Source organism: Tenebrio molitor, chromosome 1 (assembly GCF_963966145.1).
Source record: "Tenebrio molitor chromosome 1, icTenMoli1.1, whole genome shotgun sequence".
NCBI lineage: Eukaryota > Metazoa > Arthropoda > Insecta > Coleoptera > Tenebrionidae > Tenebrio > Tenebrio molitor.
Window position 1 is genome coordinate 13,834,957 of NC_091046.1, and position 20,438 is coordinate 13,855,394.

Consider the following 20,438-nt stretch of genomic DNA (forward strand, 5'->3'; position numbering starts at 1 on the left):
TAATGTTGGGCTGGAATGTAATGTTGGTTTTGACTTCAACCCAGATAACGTTTAAAACAGAAAGATGGTACATATTAACTTTTCGTACTACATGTATCTTTTTAATTGAAATATCTCTAATGCAAGTTTTAATAAATGAGACTGTTCAACTCACATAAAATTCTCCAATAAAAATGCACGATTTGTCATTTCTGGACCAATCAGAACGAAACTTCCTGGTTATTCATCACATGTGAAAAATTATCGGTTATTTTCACTCGTGATGATTATCAGGAAAATTTATTATAAATTTTGTTCGTTGAATAGTCTCTCGAATACCACGCTTAGCCAAAGTTAAATAGACAATTTTTGTGGTGTTCTCACTCATGTCCCACACGCTTGAGAATACCACTCGTGCTACGCACTCGTGGTATTCAAATTGAAGCGTGAGTGACATTCGTGACAGTACCACTAAAATAATCGACATAACGTTGCCTACTCGTGGTATTATAAGTCAATATTCTGCCATGAAAAAGAAATCTCAGGTAGAACTTAGGGATCAATCTCTAGATAATGGTCTGTGATCTAAATGGTTTGCATATTAAAACATGACAGTGGGAATGGGTTATTTTAGGACCTTCGAAATAATTTTTTGTATTTTAAGAACAGTTAAGTAAATCTATACGGAATAATTGGTTCAATTTTCAAAGCGAAAAGCTGATATAAACTAATAAAACTTTAATTGTTTTTTTTTTACTTACAATGGAAACCCTACGCTAAAAACAAGACCATTTCAATCATTGTAATCAAAGAAATCTGTCTAGACGATAGGGGTAGTTTATGTTTAGCTAGTCAGTTGAACTCAAACTTAAATTTATATAAGTACAAATACTGGACTCTCGTCGCCGATCGTCCGGATGATGATCAATTATCAGAACATTGAGGGTATGGTTGACATACATATTTTGTTGTGGCATCGATGCTCTTAAGGCTGTTGCCTAGTGGTTAGCCAAGCAATGGTAAAGCGCGCTAAACGGATTGTAATTATTTTTCCACAGTTTTATGTTTGAAAGTATGGTGACTATATTTTTTGTTAAACATTAACGTATCTCACAGGGCTACTGTCTCAGTTTTTTGAAAAATCGCTTCATTCTTTAAAAAAAAATTAATAACGTTTTTCAGTAATTTTAATTATTTTTGCTCAATTTTTCATTTAGAGACTATTTAAAAAGTGCATTGGATTCAGAAGAACGTATCTCATGGGGCTACTGTCTCAGTTTTTGGAAAAACAAATTAGATTGGAAGCAAAAAAATAAACAAAAGCCTCAACAAAACCCGTAAAATTCGGTTATTAGGCAGTCCACTATACTTATGAACTACCTGCAGCCCCTGGAGGTCGTAAACTCGGGTTGACATAATCACTAGGGGTCAATTAGGGTCGATTTGTTTCTTTTTTTTGTTTTGTTTTTGCTTTGTCTTTTACTTGGTTGACCTGTAATTGGGACATCCTGTTGGCCAACTTGTCCAAATAATAATAAGTAAACAAGTTGTACTTTGACAAAGAGGAGGGTATAGAATATCAAAATAATCAGGAAATAAATACCGAAATAATATTTTCGATATAATGAGGGTGTCGAAATACAATATATTTTTTACTTAATGTTATGTATTTTTATTCCAATATGTGGAACCGAGAAAAGTCGCTAATTTAATTTTAAACATTTCGTAATCTTGGGTGATAATTGTTTAGATAGTCGCTTGTATACGACTATTTAGTTTATTTTTGTAATAGTGTATACCTTAGGTCATCTGTCTTTAAGTAAATTCATAAAGTATCGTGCAGGGTACAACGAAAGCGTCGCAATTGTGAACAGTTCATACTACAACTGTGAAGAACATTTCCAGTAGACACTTGCAGAAATGAGTTGCAGGGTACTAAATTTAAAAGGTATACATATTTGAATTAGTCGCAGGGTTACTGTGAATTTTTAAATTCATTTCCCGTTGTCAGTCACAATCTCTGATTACACCCATGGAAAAAGTGTACTAACTATAGTAATGTTAGAAAATTTTACAAAATTTGTTGTTTTTTTAGTACTTAATAAAAACATATACATAAGAATTATGTATATATTTATAAGAAATAAATTAGACGTACTCGTATTACGTTTTGTAACGATTTTGACAAAGCCGACATAATGTAGAATAGTTTTTCACGTTATCTGAAAATTGCATGTGTAGTTGTAAAATACAGTATTATTCAAGTTTATTTTTATATTGAGTAAGAGTGTGAGAGTTTTGTCTACTCCATAACATTTATTTATTTATATGTTAATATAAATATTATTCTCCATTAATCGTTTTGAAACATCCTTTTTGTATTTTATTTAAAGCAAATATATTGAAAGTGAAAAAAGATATATGAATGTTACCGGTAATATACATCTTCAGGTATTTTGCAGATTGCTCGGTCACTTCACAGAACTGTTACAGCTCCTAGGACTTGGAAAATGACAAATCTCAAGTAAAACTTTGAAGTTAAATTATATTCCGAGACACTAGTATTACACAAAAAGAATAAATGTGCTAATAACAGTCCAGTCAATTGTATTTTAAATACTCATCAAAACACACGTTTAATTAAAAAAAAGTTACCCACATAAACCCATAATCAAGAGTAAAATTATATAAGTTGATTTTCCATTATAAAATTCAGTTGCCTTTAGAACTCAATCGTTTTGCCCATTGTCCTCAAGACACGTAATGAGTAATGACATTCATCGAGGTACTAAATAAATTATGGTGTGTTCACTTTGAGCATTTTATTTCAGTGAAGAGAATATCTTTTTACAGCTGAAAAATGGTGGCTTTTAGCGTATTAATTAAAAATTTTACATAAAACTACAATCAACGTGACGTAAACAAGTTGATAGTGAAGTGTCGAGGTTAATGAGTGATACGATCGTTTATCAATCTCTGTTTAACAACGTGAATGTGTAAAGTGGCTGTGTACATATATTCTTTTTATTTCATCACCTTGATTTTTGTACAGTATGGCAGCAGATAATTTTAATTGTTGATTTTTTTTTACGAAATAAAATTTGGTTAGGCAATCATAAAACTCGCCATATTAAATATATTTTTTATTTATAATTTTTTCGACGGGACCCCATAACTTAACTTAAAATTTGAAATATTTTGCTAATGAGCGGGTCATAGTGCCAGTTATTTGGATGGATGGCTTTTCTACATAATTAAACCCCCTGCATTTCCTTTATAAAATCACGCTCTTTAGATGTAAGGTATTTATTTTACAACCACACTAATTAAAAAAACACAATGTTGTAATGTTACGTTTATTTCAAAGTTAAAGTAAAACAAAGGCACACCATCCAAAATATATCTTCTTCCACCACCAGCGCTGACCATAGGAATTAAGGTGCTGCTGACAAGTTTGGTTGTTGACGTCCTAAATAATTACGAACGAACTCAATATCTTCAAGAGTAAAAGTAAAATAGCAGTTTCCATTAAAAAAAGTGTGTATTAATTTAAAAAATAATACTTATAAACCTACATTACAATTTATTATTATTGCAAGGGCAAGTAAAAATAATAACCCATTTTTACAAATTCACTTTGAGAAATTACATTGTGTTCAACTCTAAATTTCTCAAAAAATATTCCTTTTGCGTAGTATTTTTTGTATTTACCTTCGGAAATGTGTTAGCAGGGTGTCCCAGAACTCGCGGATCAAACTTACAGTGCGTTTTCCTTGGTGATAACTGAAAGCAATAGCGTTTAAAAAAAAGGACAGGGTATAATCGATTCTTTGTAATGAATAATTAAAGTTGACCAATCAGAAGGACACTGTCAATTTGAATTTCACGTAAATTTAACCAATAGTTTGAATTGCCTAGCAACATAATTCTAGTAAGAATGGTATGGAATTTCAAGTAAATGTTTGGGCAACTGTGAAGATTTTGACAACGTCAAGTTATAATTTGATTCGAAATTTTCAAACTTCATATTGAAATGATGAATACAGCTGCAGAGTATGCCGAAATGCTCTATGGAGAGTGCGGGCGCAATGCACGTGAGGATGCAATACGTTTTCCACGACGTTTGCCACATCCAAATTATAACGTATTTCTACGGTTGGTGGATCGTGCTCGAGGCACTGGGTCCTTGGTGCCTACTTGACAAGAAGTTGGTGGTCCCCCGCGAGAAGTTAGAACGCCAGATGCTGTTGTTCAGTCCTTTGATGACGACGGTAGAAGTAGTACATTTGAAGAACTATATATACCGCGAACCTATCAATATTTTAGAAGAACTAAATGACGAAATTCACGAATATGCTTAGACTGGCAAGGGAAAATTTAATTAAACGAGCTCGTCTATTCCTTCAGATGAAAGGTGGACCTTTTGAACACTTGTTATAAATTAATCTTTTTATTTTGCATGTTTTTTATTTCATTTGTTGCATTCTACATCGTTTAAGTTATAAAATTTGATTTTAAATTTTTACTAATAATGATGCTAAAATAAATAGGTTAGTTCAATTCAGTTTTGTCTTCTTTCTTTTAGAACTGCCACTATGCTTGATCTGTTGTTCAAAACCTACGTGTAACTCCAGCTTTTTTGGAATGTCAAGAATGTTCCTAAAAGTCTTTCTTTTCATTTCGACGATGACGAGTCCCGCTCGTGTAACTGCGCTAATACGTTGCAGATGCAGAGTGTATGCACAGGAATCAGGATAAATTTCTTGTGACTCCGATTCACTTCAGAGGCCCTGCATATTTCACTTTTTACTAAGATTTTTAAGGTAGTAATATTACTCACTTGACGCTACGTCGCCATTTTACCTTCCATCAACAAAGGTTCAATTTTCAATTCATCATATCCCTCCCGTCAATTTCCCATACCCCTCAAGGTTACAATTGCTCTGGAAATTTTCACTCATAACAAACCATATTTCATTCATTGCCGGAAGCAAGCCGGAAGAAGAAACTTCTTGTGTTCCCTGATTTAGATTCTATACATTTGTTAACCTGCCTTTGGCGAAATTATCCCATTTTTGGTTATTTCAAAAGTAGCTGTCACTTTTGACGTCTGCTCCGACAAGTCGACCAGATAAATATTGAAAATAATTTTGTGATTTATCGAATTATACGTTGCTTGGCAATTGACGGAAGGTGCTCAATTTTCTCATAAAGGGAAAATTAGATCGAGCTCTATTGGTCAATTTGATTAATTCATAACTAAAAAGCTGTTGCACCCTGAATATTTTTCTAAACGTTTTTTACCTTCATTACCATCAAGGAATATACAGTTTAAATTTGATCCGCGAGTCCTGGGACATCCTGTATTTTCATATAAATTTCGGACTGAAAATTTTGCAAGACATTTATAAATAGGAAAATTTTGGGATGACTGGAATAAAAATTGGAATTAAATCTTGAATGAAATGATTCACACGAGTTAGTTGTTCTGTACATACAATTATCAGCACGCGCCCATATTTCGGGAACAAATATGGCTTCCTCGTTTAAGTATATAATTATTCGATGGAGGAATTCGTCTATGGACTTAATCCGCACCCTTTAAAAAAATGGATTATGTCAGGTATAGTGGAGGAACTCGGTACAACGGCTTCTTCTATAGTATTTTTACCCCTAATAGAAATATTGACTAAAATCATAAATCACACCAACAAAGAAACAGTTTACAATCCACTTACAGGTAAGAAACCGGTCATTTTTGCCCGTTGGGTGTCACTAAATATTTGGCTGAGGTTATTTAACACCCCACCATAAATTATCAGATGAGGTGCTTTAAGATCTGTTTCTTTGTTGGTGTGATTTATGATTTTAGTCAATATTTCAATTCGGGGTAAAAATGCTATACATTTGTCACTCGACGAAGACGAGTTCTACCACGATCTTGCAATTGGACCATGTTTGACATTAGGTATATGTCACGACCAGAATAACGTTCTGCCTACAGTCTTCGGGCTCATGCAGAATTTGCTCCAGCTTCACCGAGTATACCATGACGTGCCCAGAAGAAGTGAAAACTTTTATTTTTGTAAAAAATCCCGAAACAAATACATACAATTTTATAAGTTGAATACTACGAGTATTTAGTGCAACAAATTTTCAAAATGGGCATCGTTTCTTTCTTGGCAAATTGCAAATCGATAGTAACATTCATCGCTTACGTTTTGTAACATTTCCGGTGTGATTTGCCTAATTTCATGCTCAATACGTTGCTTAAGGTCCTCGATATTATTCGGTTTTGTTACATACGAGTACTCGTACGTGTAGACCTTACTCTTAAAATATCCCCATAAAAAAGTCGAGAGGAGTAAGATCCGGAGAACTTGCCGGCCATTCAATTTGACCTCTTCTTCCAATCCATGGATTAGGAAAGATTCGTCTAAATATCTACGAATGATCACAGCATAATGGGGTGGAGTTCCATCCTGTTGATACCATATTCTTTCATCGGGTAAATCTGGATCTAACGGATTTGGAAATAAGCCCGCTAACGCTGGCATGAGATCTTGGAGCAACCTAAGATATGTTGCTCCATCAAGATTACCATCCAAGAATACTGGCTCCAATGTTCATTCAATCACCTATTGTCCCAGTTCATACATTGAGTTTTTGCGGGAACTAAGTATGAGGTTCTGGCATCCAATGAAGGTTATAGTCAGCCCAATAACAATAACGGCCCAATTCATCAGGTTTATTATTTGCTCGCAAAATTGGATTCGGAGGTCCGGGTCATCCTCAGTTACTTCTTGGACCATTTGCAACTTTTAAGGGTGCAGCTTTGCAGATCTAAGTATTTTGAGGACAATAGTTGATATCGTAGACTGATATCGTTGTCACGGGTCAGTTGCCGGGCTGGAGTCACCGAATTTTCTTGAATAGTGAATAGCCCGTTTTGTCTGGGCATGACCCAAGTTCCGGTATTCTGCCCCAATATTGCTTAGGCAAAAAGCAATCAAGGCTTTTGAAAAAAGTTACTACACGAGTAAGATACGAATTGCACACCTCCAACGTGTTCAACTTTTGGATTTTATTTTTTTAGCATGTAGGCTTTGAAAATATTCAGGAAATAAATAACGTGCGATCGAATAAAAAAAATCAAGTTACCTGGATTGTGCTATTCTGATGTTTTGATTGGTTCAGACCACCATTTTCGCCTACTCAGATTTTTTTTTTATTCGATCGCATGATTGTTGTATTCCTTATGAAGTGGCCTTTCAAACGAGGTGTCACTTGGTGTACCCTTTCATTTGAAAAAATGAGTGAATTTTATTGCAGTTAAAATTTCCATACTGTATATGGATACTCCTGGAGTTCTGCACTGACGTCGCTTAAACTTAGCAACACAATGAAAATTTGGAACTTTTGGAAGTGACAAGTGGCACAGCTGACTGAGTCTCGCTCGGTCGGCTAAACTCGGCTCTCCCGAACTTATTCGAATGAGCCTTTCATCTAGGAGTGTGTGACGTGACGCGTGACGGTGAAACTAATTCACTGCCCGGGAATAATGTGGTGCGCCTAAAGAAGTTTTCACTTCAAAAATAAATAAATAAATAGTTCAATGGCCAATTTTTTTTAAAACATTGAGAAATTGTGACTGAGTAACACTTTTTTACTATTTCGAATATTAACATTATTTTTATGTTTTTAGTGTTCTTAATGACGTGAAGTCATGATTTCCAAATATGTAGTACCATCCTCGACTATTTCACCTTTCACTTTCATTTCATTCTATTGGTGATTGTCTGAAGAGGAAACATTTTTTGAATTTGATGACCAAAACTATATACGGTGTTTCATTTTTAAGATGACCGCCATTTATTCATCTGATATTTTTGTTATTTTTAAGAACAGAGATTTGAATTTTTGCATAGTCGTAGAATTTCGTTAGATGCATTTTTTTATGTACTCAACTGAAGTTAGTAAACCCAATCAACTGCGACCTCGCATTTTGGAGGGTTGATTTTAATACCGCAAAAGATGCACCCAATGAAGTTTTACGACCGAGGAAAAATTTAAATCGTGACTCGAAAATATAAAATATAAGGCCGTGTGTACCTTAAATGCAACCATCTCTATAACACATGAAATAGGCAATTAAAAATTAAAATATACTGTACGAATGAAAAGTTTATTAAATCATGAATTTATAGTAATGCATAGTCTAAATGGAAAAACGATGAGCATTGGTTAGGAAGCCGTGTTTATTATTAGATATTTTCAATGATAACAAATAACACGAATTGTTTTGTTTCTTACAGGGTTCAATCAGCAAATGGATCAACTCGGAGGTCATCTCCAATACCTGCATTGTCTCCTGCAAGCAGACCTTCGTCCCTTATGGATACTCATAACCAGTCAATTACGCATGTGGTACAGGTAGTGGTTAATCGTGACGAACGCGGATATGGCATGAAAGTTTCGGGTGACAACCCAGTATACGTACAGAGTGTTAAAGAGGGTAATTTTTTTCAATTATGTAACCCAAATTTAAACAGAATTGACAAACATTTAATTTCTAATGTTCATTTTTTCTTCAGCTATCTTTCTTTCCACTTCCACACATACAAAATTGTTTTCTAACATATTTTATTCGGAGTGAACCCACAGATATGTACATTATTTTAACAAAATCTTAATCGAATTACTATTAAGTATTTATTAAAGTAGAATTGTTTTGTGATAACAGTAAGTTAAATGATTCGTGTTAGACACCTATTACGAGTAGATGTTGATTAGATTGAATTTGTTCTTATCTTTGGTGATGGGTTGAGAAATTAATTACATAATAACAAATGATTAGGTGTAGTAGGTTACCCCTTAGATACCGCAACGAACTTTTCATTTTATTTATTTATTTATTTAAGTACCTATTTAAATACAAGATGTAATTACATTTTTAGTTTTAGTGTAGATTCATACTTCAGGTTTTCAATTTGTTACTTGTTTTTTTCTTTGAATGTTACAGGAGGAGCTGCTGAAAAAGCGGGATTGCATGCAGGCGACAAAATTATAAAGGTAGAATGCTTTTGTACTTTTGTGACTAATTTGTAATTTGAATTTGTTACTAGGTTAACGACGTTAATGTGATATCTTCAAAACATACAGACGTAGTGGATCTAATTAGATGTAAGTACAAAACCAATAATTTTATAGTTCAATTAGTTTAAACTTAATTGACTAACATTACATTTTAATACATTTTAAATCAAAATTTTGAAAAAGCAAATTAATAACCAAAAGAAGATATTTATATTTTCGCCAATGAAGGGTTATTTTCCCACAAAATTTCCAATCTAATTAGCCGCTTAAAATTCTTTTGTACTTCTCAATTAATATTAATATTTAAAGTACATAATTAAATTATAAATAGGTATAAAGCGAATGAGAAAATAGGCATTGCCATATGTGAAAAGTAAGAATAATTGCAGTTGTCTGTGTGTTTTGCTAAATTTAGTTTTATTTGAACAAAAATAATTAAGGCGCACTTGAATATACTGAAAACAGAAAGTCCGTAAAGTTCTTTTTTTGTTAATTCAAACGTATTTTTGTATTTATTGACGTCATGAAAATATGAATAGCAATCATATTGCGGGATCATTTTAGTTTTTGAAAAAGATAAAAAATATTCACATACATACTTCCAATAGAGAGTATTACGTTTGCGTATATTTTATATTAAAGCATTCAAACGGAAGTATTCTGTTTGTACATAGTAAACGGTATTGATATTGTGCAAATAAACGAAGTTTGTCGAAATGAAACGAATTCTATTGTACATGTGACAGATGTTGACTTGAACAATCATGTCCAATGGATGCTACCTTTATACCTGCGTGGTCTAAATCAGTGACTTTCAGTATTAATTCTTGAAGTGGTTAAGAAAGGCAGGTTTCTATCTGTGATGGTGTGTTTTTTTTTAAATGTTGTTACGTACATATTTATATATAGTCGTTCGGTTCATTTGAATCTGATCCATAAAAGTATTGCAAGGTACAGTTGCTTAAAATAAGATAAATCATTCGTTGTGAAAGTACGGCTAATTTGGATGCGGTCGTCTGTAGTAATTGATACATATTTAAAATAATCTTGATGGATATAATTTTAATAGAAGCTTCCTTTTTAAAATAGATTAGTAATTTACTAATTTTGATCGGTAATTAAGTGACAAACGTACATACGTGAACAAATAACAATTACCTTCATGAATATATTAAAATTTCTGGTGTGTTAAATAGTGTTGATACGGGTAGACTATGAAATCATCTCTAATTTGGTATATTTTAACCCACCAATTCTGCGCACGGCAGCCAATTGTGAACAGATGCAAGTTAGAGTTTGCTTTAGACAACAAGGTGCGGTGTAGTTTGAACGCCAGCAGGTGGGATTACATCTATCACTTCTAAAAACGGCACATTCACTATCGGCAATCAATTAATTTTCTAGCTAATTGTTTGTTTACATTTTACAAATTCTTATTGACGCGTCATTCATAAACAGCTAATGTTAGTCTAAAGGTTAGTTAAACCCACCTTTCGTATTCATTTTGAACGCGAAGAGATTTCAATTTAAAACGCAAAAGTAAAATGAATTTTTTTGATTGACTGATATTGTGCAGATTAATGATTGTGTAATTTTGTGGGCAGCATCTTCGCAAGTTGTGTTAACTGTTCAGCAAAGAACTGGAACTCAAAAAGTCATGGGTTCTCCTAGTGTACATAATCGACCGCTCACTACTCCGTCCAGAATTACAGGACCACAACCAGTTGATGTGAGTGCACCCTCGCTCGAAAGCAATTTTTTTCTATGGAAATATATTTTTTTTAGCACGAGAAGCAATATCAGCTTCAATTAGAAAAAGAGCAACACTATAGACTGATGATCGAAAAAGAACGGCGATACATTGATTTGTTACGAAGTCAATTGGCATCTTGTCCTGACGAGAAGAAGTATTCCGAATTAACGAAAACAGAAAAAAATTTACAAACGCTTCAAGCGATGCTTCTTCGCAGCCAAAACGAGGTACGTTATGTTTTTTTGAATTCTTACAGTTTGTACAGTTATCGCGAGTAACATGTATAGATGTACATACATATTTCTTTGCGTTGTGGTTGGCTTAATCGATATTTGTTGGTGGGCAACGGCGGCTCTCCAACACCCGCAGATTGTTAAATTGTGTTGCAAAGGCTCTCTAGATGTCGCCTTTTCTTTTAGATGCGAGAGACGAGGAGCTGCTAGTCGCACTGGTGATTGTCTAATTTTCATGATGGACAAGTTACTCATGTTTCTGTGACTATGGTCCTTACTAACTAGTAACTCTTATTCTAAAAATGTAATCTATTCACATAGCATTGGAAACACGAGTAGTTGTCATAACCTGCCTCGGACACTGGACTAACAATGCTTTACTGTTTCTTTCTTACAGCATTCTCCTCCACCCTCAAATTCCCCCGTTAATCCCTTGTCAACTTCCTTACCTCGCAAGAATAGAGTGCCTTCGACTGTCTCTTCGCCAAATGGCAATTCGGAGCTCCAATCTCCGCCACCGTTGCCGAAGAGAAACCAGCGACCGTCCACGGTGGACACGTTAAATAATCGACATCTTCCATATTTGAATGGCAAAATTCTCGAAACTAACGCTTTTCTTAACAACGAAATAAATGCCAATGTACGACAGGTTGAAGGCGAAGAGGCGGCCGCCCGTCGTCCACCTAGAATGAAGTTCCACATGAATTCGGAGGATGCACGTCTAGTTGATAATCCTCTTTACTCAGACCAGCCTCCTCCCTTGCCTCCTAGAGTTCCTCTTTCCGCACCCATTATTGGTAACGAACCGGACGCTGTTAACTCCATAAACAAACAAATGTCGTACCCTTTAGTGGCAACCTGCGCGACGTTAGTTAATGATTATGTAAGTAACATGCCTTTTTAATCAATTGTTTTTTTTAAACCTAATTTCAGCTCTACACTCGTTCGCTTTACGCTTTTTGCAACGTTTCCTAACAGCCAACTGTTGTTCTAAAAGTACTTTTATTTGGTTTATGTGTATATATACGTTGTGTACAGTATTGTTTTTGTAGCACTTAAAAAGCTCCTACCTCTCTTTGCACTGGCGTTCATTATTTTACACTGTTAGCTAATCGCCTGTCAAGATTTGAAAATTCATTTAAAGTCACTGTATATTCCGACAACTTTATTAGAAAAGTTTTTCTTCTGCTTATAGTATCGACAATAATTTTACAGTAGTTACAGTTGCATTGTGTGCAGTCACAGCAAGACGTTGAATTACGTTTATGATACCACTCAGTTAATTAACTCACCTATTCCTCTGGGAACTTATAAAGGGTAACGCTAATTTCGTTTTTCTGTTGTAATACATAATTATTTTGGTCAAATTTTCTGCACAATTTTATGAAATCATTATCATGAAGTGATTTACTTATTTACTTTCTAATGCAAACTAATGTTAAGATAACTAAATAAAGACATAACTTGAGTTTCTGATGTCCTCAGATTAAGTTAAAACCACCAACTGTTGAGTTGCTTTACGTATTATATTTAACAGTTTTCAAGCCTCTGATTTAAAAAAGAATGTTGCTAGTCAGGTATGTTCACCTCTTTTTCAAATTAATTGCAGTCGCCAAACCCAACACATCATCGCACCAAATCTAGTCCTGAATCTCTATCAGCGCTATCCGCAGCGGATGCGTCGAGAAAAATGACCGCTTCCGAAAGCATGAATGATCTTAGACAGGAAGGATGGGATAATGCCGATACTCCTCCCGGAACGCCCCCTCCGCCTTATCCAAGCCCTCCGTCTTCAAGAAGAAGACCTTACAGTAGTACAGAAAGTGGCGACAACATGTTTGATGAGGTAAATGCCGAATTTTTTAATAACAATGGTATAACTGAAACGGCAAAAGAGCCATACCATCACAAATAATGTTTCAGTTTGGTTTTAACTGGACGTTGAAGGTTTTGAATAGACAGATTTTTTGTTACAAGTATTTTATTGTTATTGCAGACTATCGGTGACTGTTCCTCTCCTGATGTTTCGCCCTTCCGGGGAACCAATCGAATTTTGGCAAACAGTTCGCCGATACACGCCGCTACCCCACAGACCACACAACAGCCAATTATAAGCATGGAGGATGATGAAATATCAGACAACGAATTGGTAAGATAAAAATAGTTGTGTAAAGTAGGGTAGAAGGATCAAGAGTTTTCTTTTGGACAGAGTCAATTAGAAGATCATGGTCATTTCAAATCGTTGGCCAGGCTTTGGGAGCATTTGCCACACTTGGCTGTGTTCATGAATTATATTCTCTCAAATTCAGACCCAAACAGTCTTTTATTTTATTTGCTCACCGATTTGTATAAGGAAGGAAACGCCAAGGAAATGAGAAAATGGGCTTTCGAAATACACTCCTGTTTTCTTGTTCCTGGGGCGGTAAGTAGATGTGAGAATCTGTTCTGTACGCCGTTCTAATTTGCAACCTCTCAATGCAGCCTCTTCGACTGGGAAATGTAGACGAGAATATTGCACGCGAAATCGATGACGTACTGACTCGCGAATTTGATAAAGAGGAAATTCTTCGAAAAATTTTCTGGAAGGCGCGTTCTCGAGCCAAAGAAGACTTAACCAAACTTCTTGTTGATTTTCAACAGAAACGCACTGCAGGTTTGGGTACAATATTTGGGCCACCGGATCAAGTCCTTTTAGATGTTTACCACGACAAGACCAAAGAAACCAAGCTGTATGAGAGCTTATTTTTAGAAAAATTGGAACCGTTTTTGTAAGTGATGAAGATGCGAATCCATATTCTTTATATTTCTTTTCATCATGTTTGCAGGGAAGAAATTGAAAAAGAAAATTATGACCCAAAACGGTATTACACAGCCGCCGCTCTCACAACAGTACTGACTCGATTATTTGGTATCCGGCCGCCTTCTCATACCATTGATCGTTGTCCAACGTTTGTAAGCAAAGAAAAGTCATTTCGTACAAAATTTATAGGAAAATATTCACGAAAGGTTTGTTAAATTTTGCTTAAAGGTTGATCGAATATCTGACGGTATTGATTTTTCAGTTAAATATTCAAGGACATCAATATGTCGCACAACAATATTATACAGTGATAGCTTGTAACCACTGCCATCATATTATTTATGGCATAGGACCCCAAGGATATCAGTGCTCTGGTAAAATTTGTAATTATTCTAGTAATAATAAAAAAATGAACAAACACATTTTAGTGTGTCTGATTAACCTTCACCGTCTGTGCGTCAAATTATATGATGATACTTGTCCAGGCCCAATCAATAAAAAGGATCGCGGCATAGGAAAATTTATACGCATTAGACATGAACTGGATAACAGGCGCAAACATAGTTCACATTTCATAATGAGTAAGTTCCATCAAAGATTGTGATTTGAACTTTATTAATGTCGGTGTGATGTTTTAGTGGAGAGGGAAAAGAGGCAGGCAGAAGAAAAGGATAACAGCATGGAACAATGTGAAAGCGGTAAGTTGAGATTTATATAATCGAATTAAGATGTTTAATTTGCATGTTTGGCATTTGCGGTGAGTAGTCTAAAATTGCGAAATGGGAACTGTTGGGTATTCTGTAGAAAAGTAGTTTTAAGTCCATGGAGTGATCGATTTGCGGTTGATGTAGCAATATTAAAGAATATGTACATGTCGTGCCATGTGCAGTCTTCTGTTGTAAAATGGGTGCGATAACGCGAAAAACACAAAAACTAAAAAGTTTTTTGACCTGCCAACTACAAAAATTAAGGCGGTATTAGCAAAAGCCTGGAACGGTAGTTTTAGAACTTTTTATTCTACAGTATTTCCTTACGACCACCTTGACCTTGAGGTAATTGTTGTCCACTTTTTTTTATATGATGTTCTTCTGATAAAAGTTAAACTAAAGAATAAACGAAACTGAGACATGTACGATTCTAATCCAATTGACGATATTCTCATTATTTTTGAAAATATTGATTAGCTTTCATATTCTGTTTCATAAGATAGATGAAAGAGAAGTACTTACAATTTAGTAGTTAGTTATCAACTGATAGTTTCTCGAAATTAAATCATTTATATTGATTTTTTAGGTAAGTAACATGACTATTTTATTATTCAACGCAGAAGAAAACTCATAGTTTGTTTTAAAATTATGTGCTCTACACAAAAAGGAATTCATTGTGTTTTTGCATTTTCGTGCACTTTTTGTGCATTTTAAACAATTTATCTATCTTCGACTGAAAATATTTATGTGGACTGTTGAAAACCCCGAGATACCGACTGAGAGAATTACAGATGTCAGTAATGGTTATTTTATAGGCAATGTTGATAAATTCAGACGTGAGTTACAATTCATGGCACAGTAAAATCCTAAATTATTTCGATTATATGGTACGTATAAATATTGCTTCAACCATATTTTATTAAGTTTAAGACTTCTAATGTTTGTTTTTAAGATGTAAGTACTTACTGTACACAATGTATAAATTTATTTATCATTTACTCAAAAAATATATTTTTATTGAAGCATCAAATTTTTATGGCGCATAAAAATAGATTATGAATAAATATTGTATTTTTAGATTTTAGGATTAAGTTCTATATTATTCTAGCGATCCGTGCACTTTAAATGACACGTCTAACGAGGAAATTATAATTGCACGGTTAATGAACCCATCATTTTGATGAATTATCTTTTGAAATTGCACTAGTTTTTCTGTATTTCGTTGTTAGCAATGGATGACTATTGTTTTTAGTTATCTTGCAAGTAAACAAGTTTTTCTAATCAAAAACCCTGCAGTTCCATAATGCAATTGATGTAGTGCTGATAAATATTGGGTGTCTCAATAAGGACGGACATAGCATAGAGCCCCGATTTTGTACCAAAAACTCTTCTGCAGCTTTCAGTTAAAAAAAAAAAACTCTCAGAAAGTGAAAATGAAAATGGCAGCAACGCAATAGGTAATTAATAAAAATGTATGTAGCTGTTGTGGTTACATTTTATTTTCTCTCAGTCGTTGGTCAAAACTCCTCATGACATTCACACTGGCGTGCCTTCAGCTAGGAAAACGCATAGTGTATGTCCGTGCAGCTAAATGCCGCATTATTTTCTGCGATACAAAGAGCTAAATACATATAATATTCATCTGCGGTCATAGTATATTAAAACATGAGTTTTATAAAACTTGATATTTTAAGACACGAGTCAGATGTGCAACACGTCTGCCGCAGGCAGGAGAGTGCCTGTAAATGACGAGTGCACTTAAGTTTTATAAAACAAATTTTTGTATGATACTTTTTCTAATTTGCATATTTACATGTTTTTTACAAATAAAATCTATTTTGATAATTTGGGGAATTTTGTGACAGTTGGTGACACTTTTATTTCAAAGTTAACATTTAAAGTAAAATTATTCAACTCGTTCGTGTGTTAATTGGGCTTTTTTGGCACTCGTGGGCCTTTAAAAAACGCTCGTTTCACTCGCGTTTTAAACTGACCCACTTGCACCAAAAAACCCCAATTTACACAAGAACTCGTCAAATAAACTACACACTATTAAAATATGTTGTTTGAGTAGTGAGCCTGATGAAAAATACAAGTTTTCGACCGTGGGGCGGTGAGCGCGAGCCGCCATCTTGAATGAAAAGTGCAAAAAAACACTAACATCTCAGAATAACTCAACAACCGTTCCTTATATGAGAAAAATGTTCAAATAAAAATTGTAAACGATAAAATTTGGCAACTTTTTTGTATTTATACTTTTCTTGTAACTTTAATAGGGACTGAGATCCAGTCGAATTTAACGAAATTTTTACTCAAAAAACATCAAACTTTATTGTTGGTAAATTTTGCAAACCATCAAACCAAATATTTTGTGTAATAATGTATGTATTATATTACAGTTTTAGTACAGTATTGTAGTATACTATTAATAATTATATTTAATAAATACATAGTTGAATTTATCAATTAAATTATTAGCACCTACTAGCGTAATTAGTATGAACATTTCAAGTTTCATCGCATTGTTAACGTGTTTTGGAGTAAATATGGTCGAGAGCAGGTATAAACAAATGTTAAATCAAATTTTATTAAGTAATACAATAAAAAAAAAAATCAAAATTGTAGTAGGTATGTTTTTTTAGTTAATCCTCGTATGTATCACTTTCCCAATTAAACTTTCAAATACGCTAGTACTAATATTATTGATAAATTCAATTATTAATAGTTATTTATTACACAAAATATTTGATTTGATCATTTACAAAATTTACTAATAATAAAATTTGACGTTTTTTTGGAGTAAAAATGTCGGTAACATTTTTCTCATATAATGAACGGTTATCGGGTGATTCTGTGAAAACTTGTTTTTGTACCTTTCATTCAAGACGGCGGGTCGCGCTCACCGCCCCCAAAGGTCGAAACCTTTTTTTGATCCGGGTCACTACTCAAACAACATATTTCAAAATCATTACTACCCCACCTTTTGTAAGGCATAATCCCCTACTGACTGAACTAGTATGTCACCAACTGAAAAAAGTTCGTCGATTTCAGATGTTTTAATGACTTATTAACGCTAAGAGCTTTGTTAAAACAGCAAATTAGAAAAAACTCATTTTGGTGTTTTTTTTTTCGCTTCAATGATATTAGCAATGTTGCCGCGTTCGGAAACTACTCTCCCACACCGAATTTTATCATATTGGTATTGGTGAAAGGAATTTTTGTATATCTCTTGAGGGCCCTTTGAGAGTTGACACATACAATTATGTTCCCACATCAATACATAACAGGATCATTTAGTTTTACAGGTTGCAACTTCCAAAAGCTCTTGCGCGTTAACGAAAGCCCAAAAGCAAAAAAAAATCTTCATGTTCAATGATTACACTAAATTGTGTACCTTCTTTGGTGTCCGGCCTTTTAGACACACCCGATATATCTTTAATATTTGATCTGAAAATTCAAAGAATACATAAAGTTGAGTCAAGTTGCAAAAAACCACTTTGCCTTTGCAACAGCATTTTTATGGCATTAGTCATTTGAAATTACTTTAAAACTGTACTTATATGCAAAATATTCAATCCAAACTATGATTTTCTGGTCTCTTTGTGCCTTTATTTTGTTCAAAAATATCGAAAAAATGCTGTTGCAAATGACAAGTGGTTTTTTGCAACTTGAGTCACTATTATTTTAATATTCCTAACATAACTACCTACTTTTTTCCAGTCAACGGTTTCAATTAATTAAGTTGCTGTCTTCAGGTTTATACTAAATGTAGATAAAACAAAGTTACTGATGAGAATTTATATTCTCTTACCTGTCCTGGAGAATTTATATTGTCTTATCTGTCCTGGTTTCAAACACTACACCTTTTATTTGCTACTAAATTGACTTAGTCTTAGTGTGTACTTACTTATCTATCTATTATTCTTATCTGAAGAAGGATTTATCTACTATTTACTTAGGGGGTCATTCACGAAACCCGGTAAGGCTCGATAAGACATTGCAAATTCGAAACCATGACAACTGATATTGTTGAAGTTGCCGTTTAATTAACGATTTGCAAATTATCTTAGTTTCGTGAATCTACCCCTTACTCGGCAAATTTTGTCTAATACATATGATATATTTTTGCCCAAAACAGAGTTGCGGATGAATCGTTTGTTCTGTGTTTTTTAATAATTGGCTAGCAATTGAACAGATAGATAAAGTTTCAAGGGTAAACCAGACAACTTGATTGGGAAAACAAGATTATTTTAATGTATGCAGGGTGATTCTGAAATAAGTTTGGAAAAAAAATCGGTATTTGGTGATAATGAGAAGTAATAGACAAAAAAAATTTCTTATAAAAGTTTTTACGTTTTTGAGATACAAATGGTTGAAGGTAAATAATAAATTTCATTTATTATCAAAGGTGCCCGTCAGTCACAAACGTGATTTTATTTCTTTCGATAGAAACATTTACAAAGCAGTGTGCTTGCACCTACGATTTTATTGTGGAGTTGATGTACCAATGGTTGCTAATGAAGTGAACAAATTTTCCCTATTCATAGGCGTTGAACATACAAGAATATAGGGTAATTTCCATCCTCCAAAAGTCATTTAGAGCTAAAGTCAAAACGAAACATGACAGGGCGGAGCTGAGGATGCGCGCTCTCCAATTTACCGCTGACAGGGGCGTATCATACAGTCGTCAGTTTAGGGACAAAAACTTAACCAAAACTCAATTTTCTTCATCTGATGAATCTGATGATAAAAATCCTACACCGAGGTCATCTACTTTTGTTGTAGAACCTCTAATAGAATAATGAAAACTATCTTCATCTTCAGAACATTCCCTTAGCACCCTGTATAGCGTAAACAAAAGGAATTTTTTTTTTGACCGCCACTGTCATACACGTAAGCTGAATTCAACTGATCTACATTCGTCTTCTGCGCAAACCACGTGATGTCATGTTTCGTTTTGACTTTACCCCTACGCAGAATTAATTTGTGTGAAGGATACTCCACATATTTTTTTTCCAAACTTATTTCAGAATCATCCTGTATAGTACGACTTTTCATTAATATGTAATGTTAATATATCCACTCGTATTAATCAGATACTGTTTGTTAAATAATATACTGCTAACAACTATTGCGATATATCTAGTTAAGCGGGAATATTTGATTCATGTTGATTCATTCATCGTTAAACTTTTCCTTTCATAACTCATGTCAAAATGAAACTATTAGCGTAGTTTATTTAGGTGAAGCTTTCTGCCCAGAATGTCATTGAAAGGAAATTTCTAAACTAACTAAAAAATAGATATGTACACTGACGGACAAAAAAACTGTCGTCATTCATTTGATGGCACTGTCATTTTATTTAATGTTTCGTTAATGTAAATCATACTTCTAACTTCTTCTAAAATATTTGTCACCTATGACATATTATTGTGAAGGCTCGCAAGCATGTTTTTCATAATAAAAAAAATGACAGACATTTTGGCGACAATTTTTTTGTCCGTCAGTGCGGAATTAAAATTTCGGGCACTTCCGGGTGATCAAAAATGACTGTTTAAGTTGGCAACACAATTAAGAGCATTTTGTTATTCGGCTGTTTGCAATACTGCAACGGATACGTCTTTTGACAGTTATTTGACGGGAAATCAACAGCGACAAAATTGTAGGTTATGTATGTATAGTTGACTTAAGTTGCAAAAAACCACTTGTCATTTGCAACAGCATTTTTCTCATATTTTTGAACCAAATAAAGGCACAAAGGGACCAGAAAAATCATAGTTTGGGTTGAATATTTTCCATATAAGTACAGTTTTAAAGTAATTTCAACGATTTCAAGTCAGGGTGACAAATAAGTGATGCAGCGCAAATGT

General features: G+C 34.0%; 1 protein-coding gene and 1 long non-coding RNA gene across 7 annotated transcripts in view; one reads left to right on the plus strand and one right to left on the minus strand.

The window, feature by feature from the left end:
* The window catches only part of RhoGEF2 (Rho guanine nucleotide exchange factor 2), a 54,511-nt gene that overhangs the window by 2,880 nt on the left and 31,193 nt on the right, over nucleotides 1-20,438 (plus strand). For 4 of the 6 annotated variants that reach the window (XM_069036479.1, XM_069036477.1, XM_069036478.1 and 1 more), the window contains exons 2-15: nucleotides 8,295-8,494; nucleotides 9,002-9,051; nucleotides 9,105-9,162; nucleotides 10,680-10,804; nucleotides 10,861-11,055; nucleotides 11,459-11,944; nucleotides 12,671-12,907; nucleotides 13,058-13,210; nucleotides 13,271-13,483; nucleotides 13,543-13,829; nucleotides 13,887-14,067; nucleotides 14,124-14,235; nucleotides 14,290-14,442; nucleotides 14,500-14,559. In XM_069036479.1, coding sequence (XP_068892580.1) covers nucleotides 8,295-8,494; nucleotides 9,002-9,051; nucleotides 9,105-9,162; nucleotides 10,680-10,804; nucleotides 10,861-11,055; nucleotides 11,459-11,944; nucleotides 12,671-12,907; nucleotides 13,058-13,210; nucleotides 13,271-13,483; nucleotides 13,543-13,829; nucleotides 13,887-14,067; nucleotides 14,124-14,235; nucleotides 14,290-14,442; nucleotides 14,500-14,559 — 2,510 coding nt within the window. Of the gene's footprint in view, nucleotides 1-8,294; nucleotides 8,495-9,001; nucleotides 9,052-9,104; nucleotides 9,163-10,679; nucleotides 10,805-10,860; nucleotides 11,056-11,458; nucleotides 11,945-12,670; nucleotides 12,908-13,057; nucleotides 13,211-13,270; nucleotides 13,484-13,542; nucleotides 13,830-13,886; nucleotides 14,068-14,123; nucleotides 14,236-14,289; nucleotides 14,443-14,499; nucleotides 14,560-20,438 lie in introns of those variants that run through there. The other 2 variants (XM_069036480.1, XM_069036481.1) reach the window with 2 other exon arrangements.
* On the minus strand, nucleotides 16,046-18,507 carry LOC138122316 (uncharacterized). The gene is made up of 2 exons (XR_011156430.1): nucleotides 18,279-18,507; nucleotides 16,046-18,015 (listed from the first exon to the last, which is right to left on the minus strand). It is a non-coding gene; the product is annotated as an uncharacterized lncRNA (long non-coding RNA).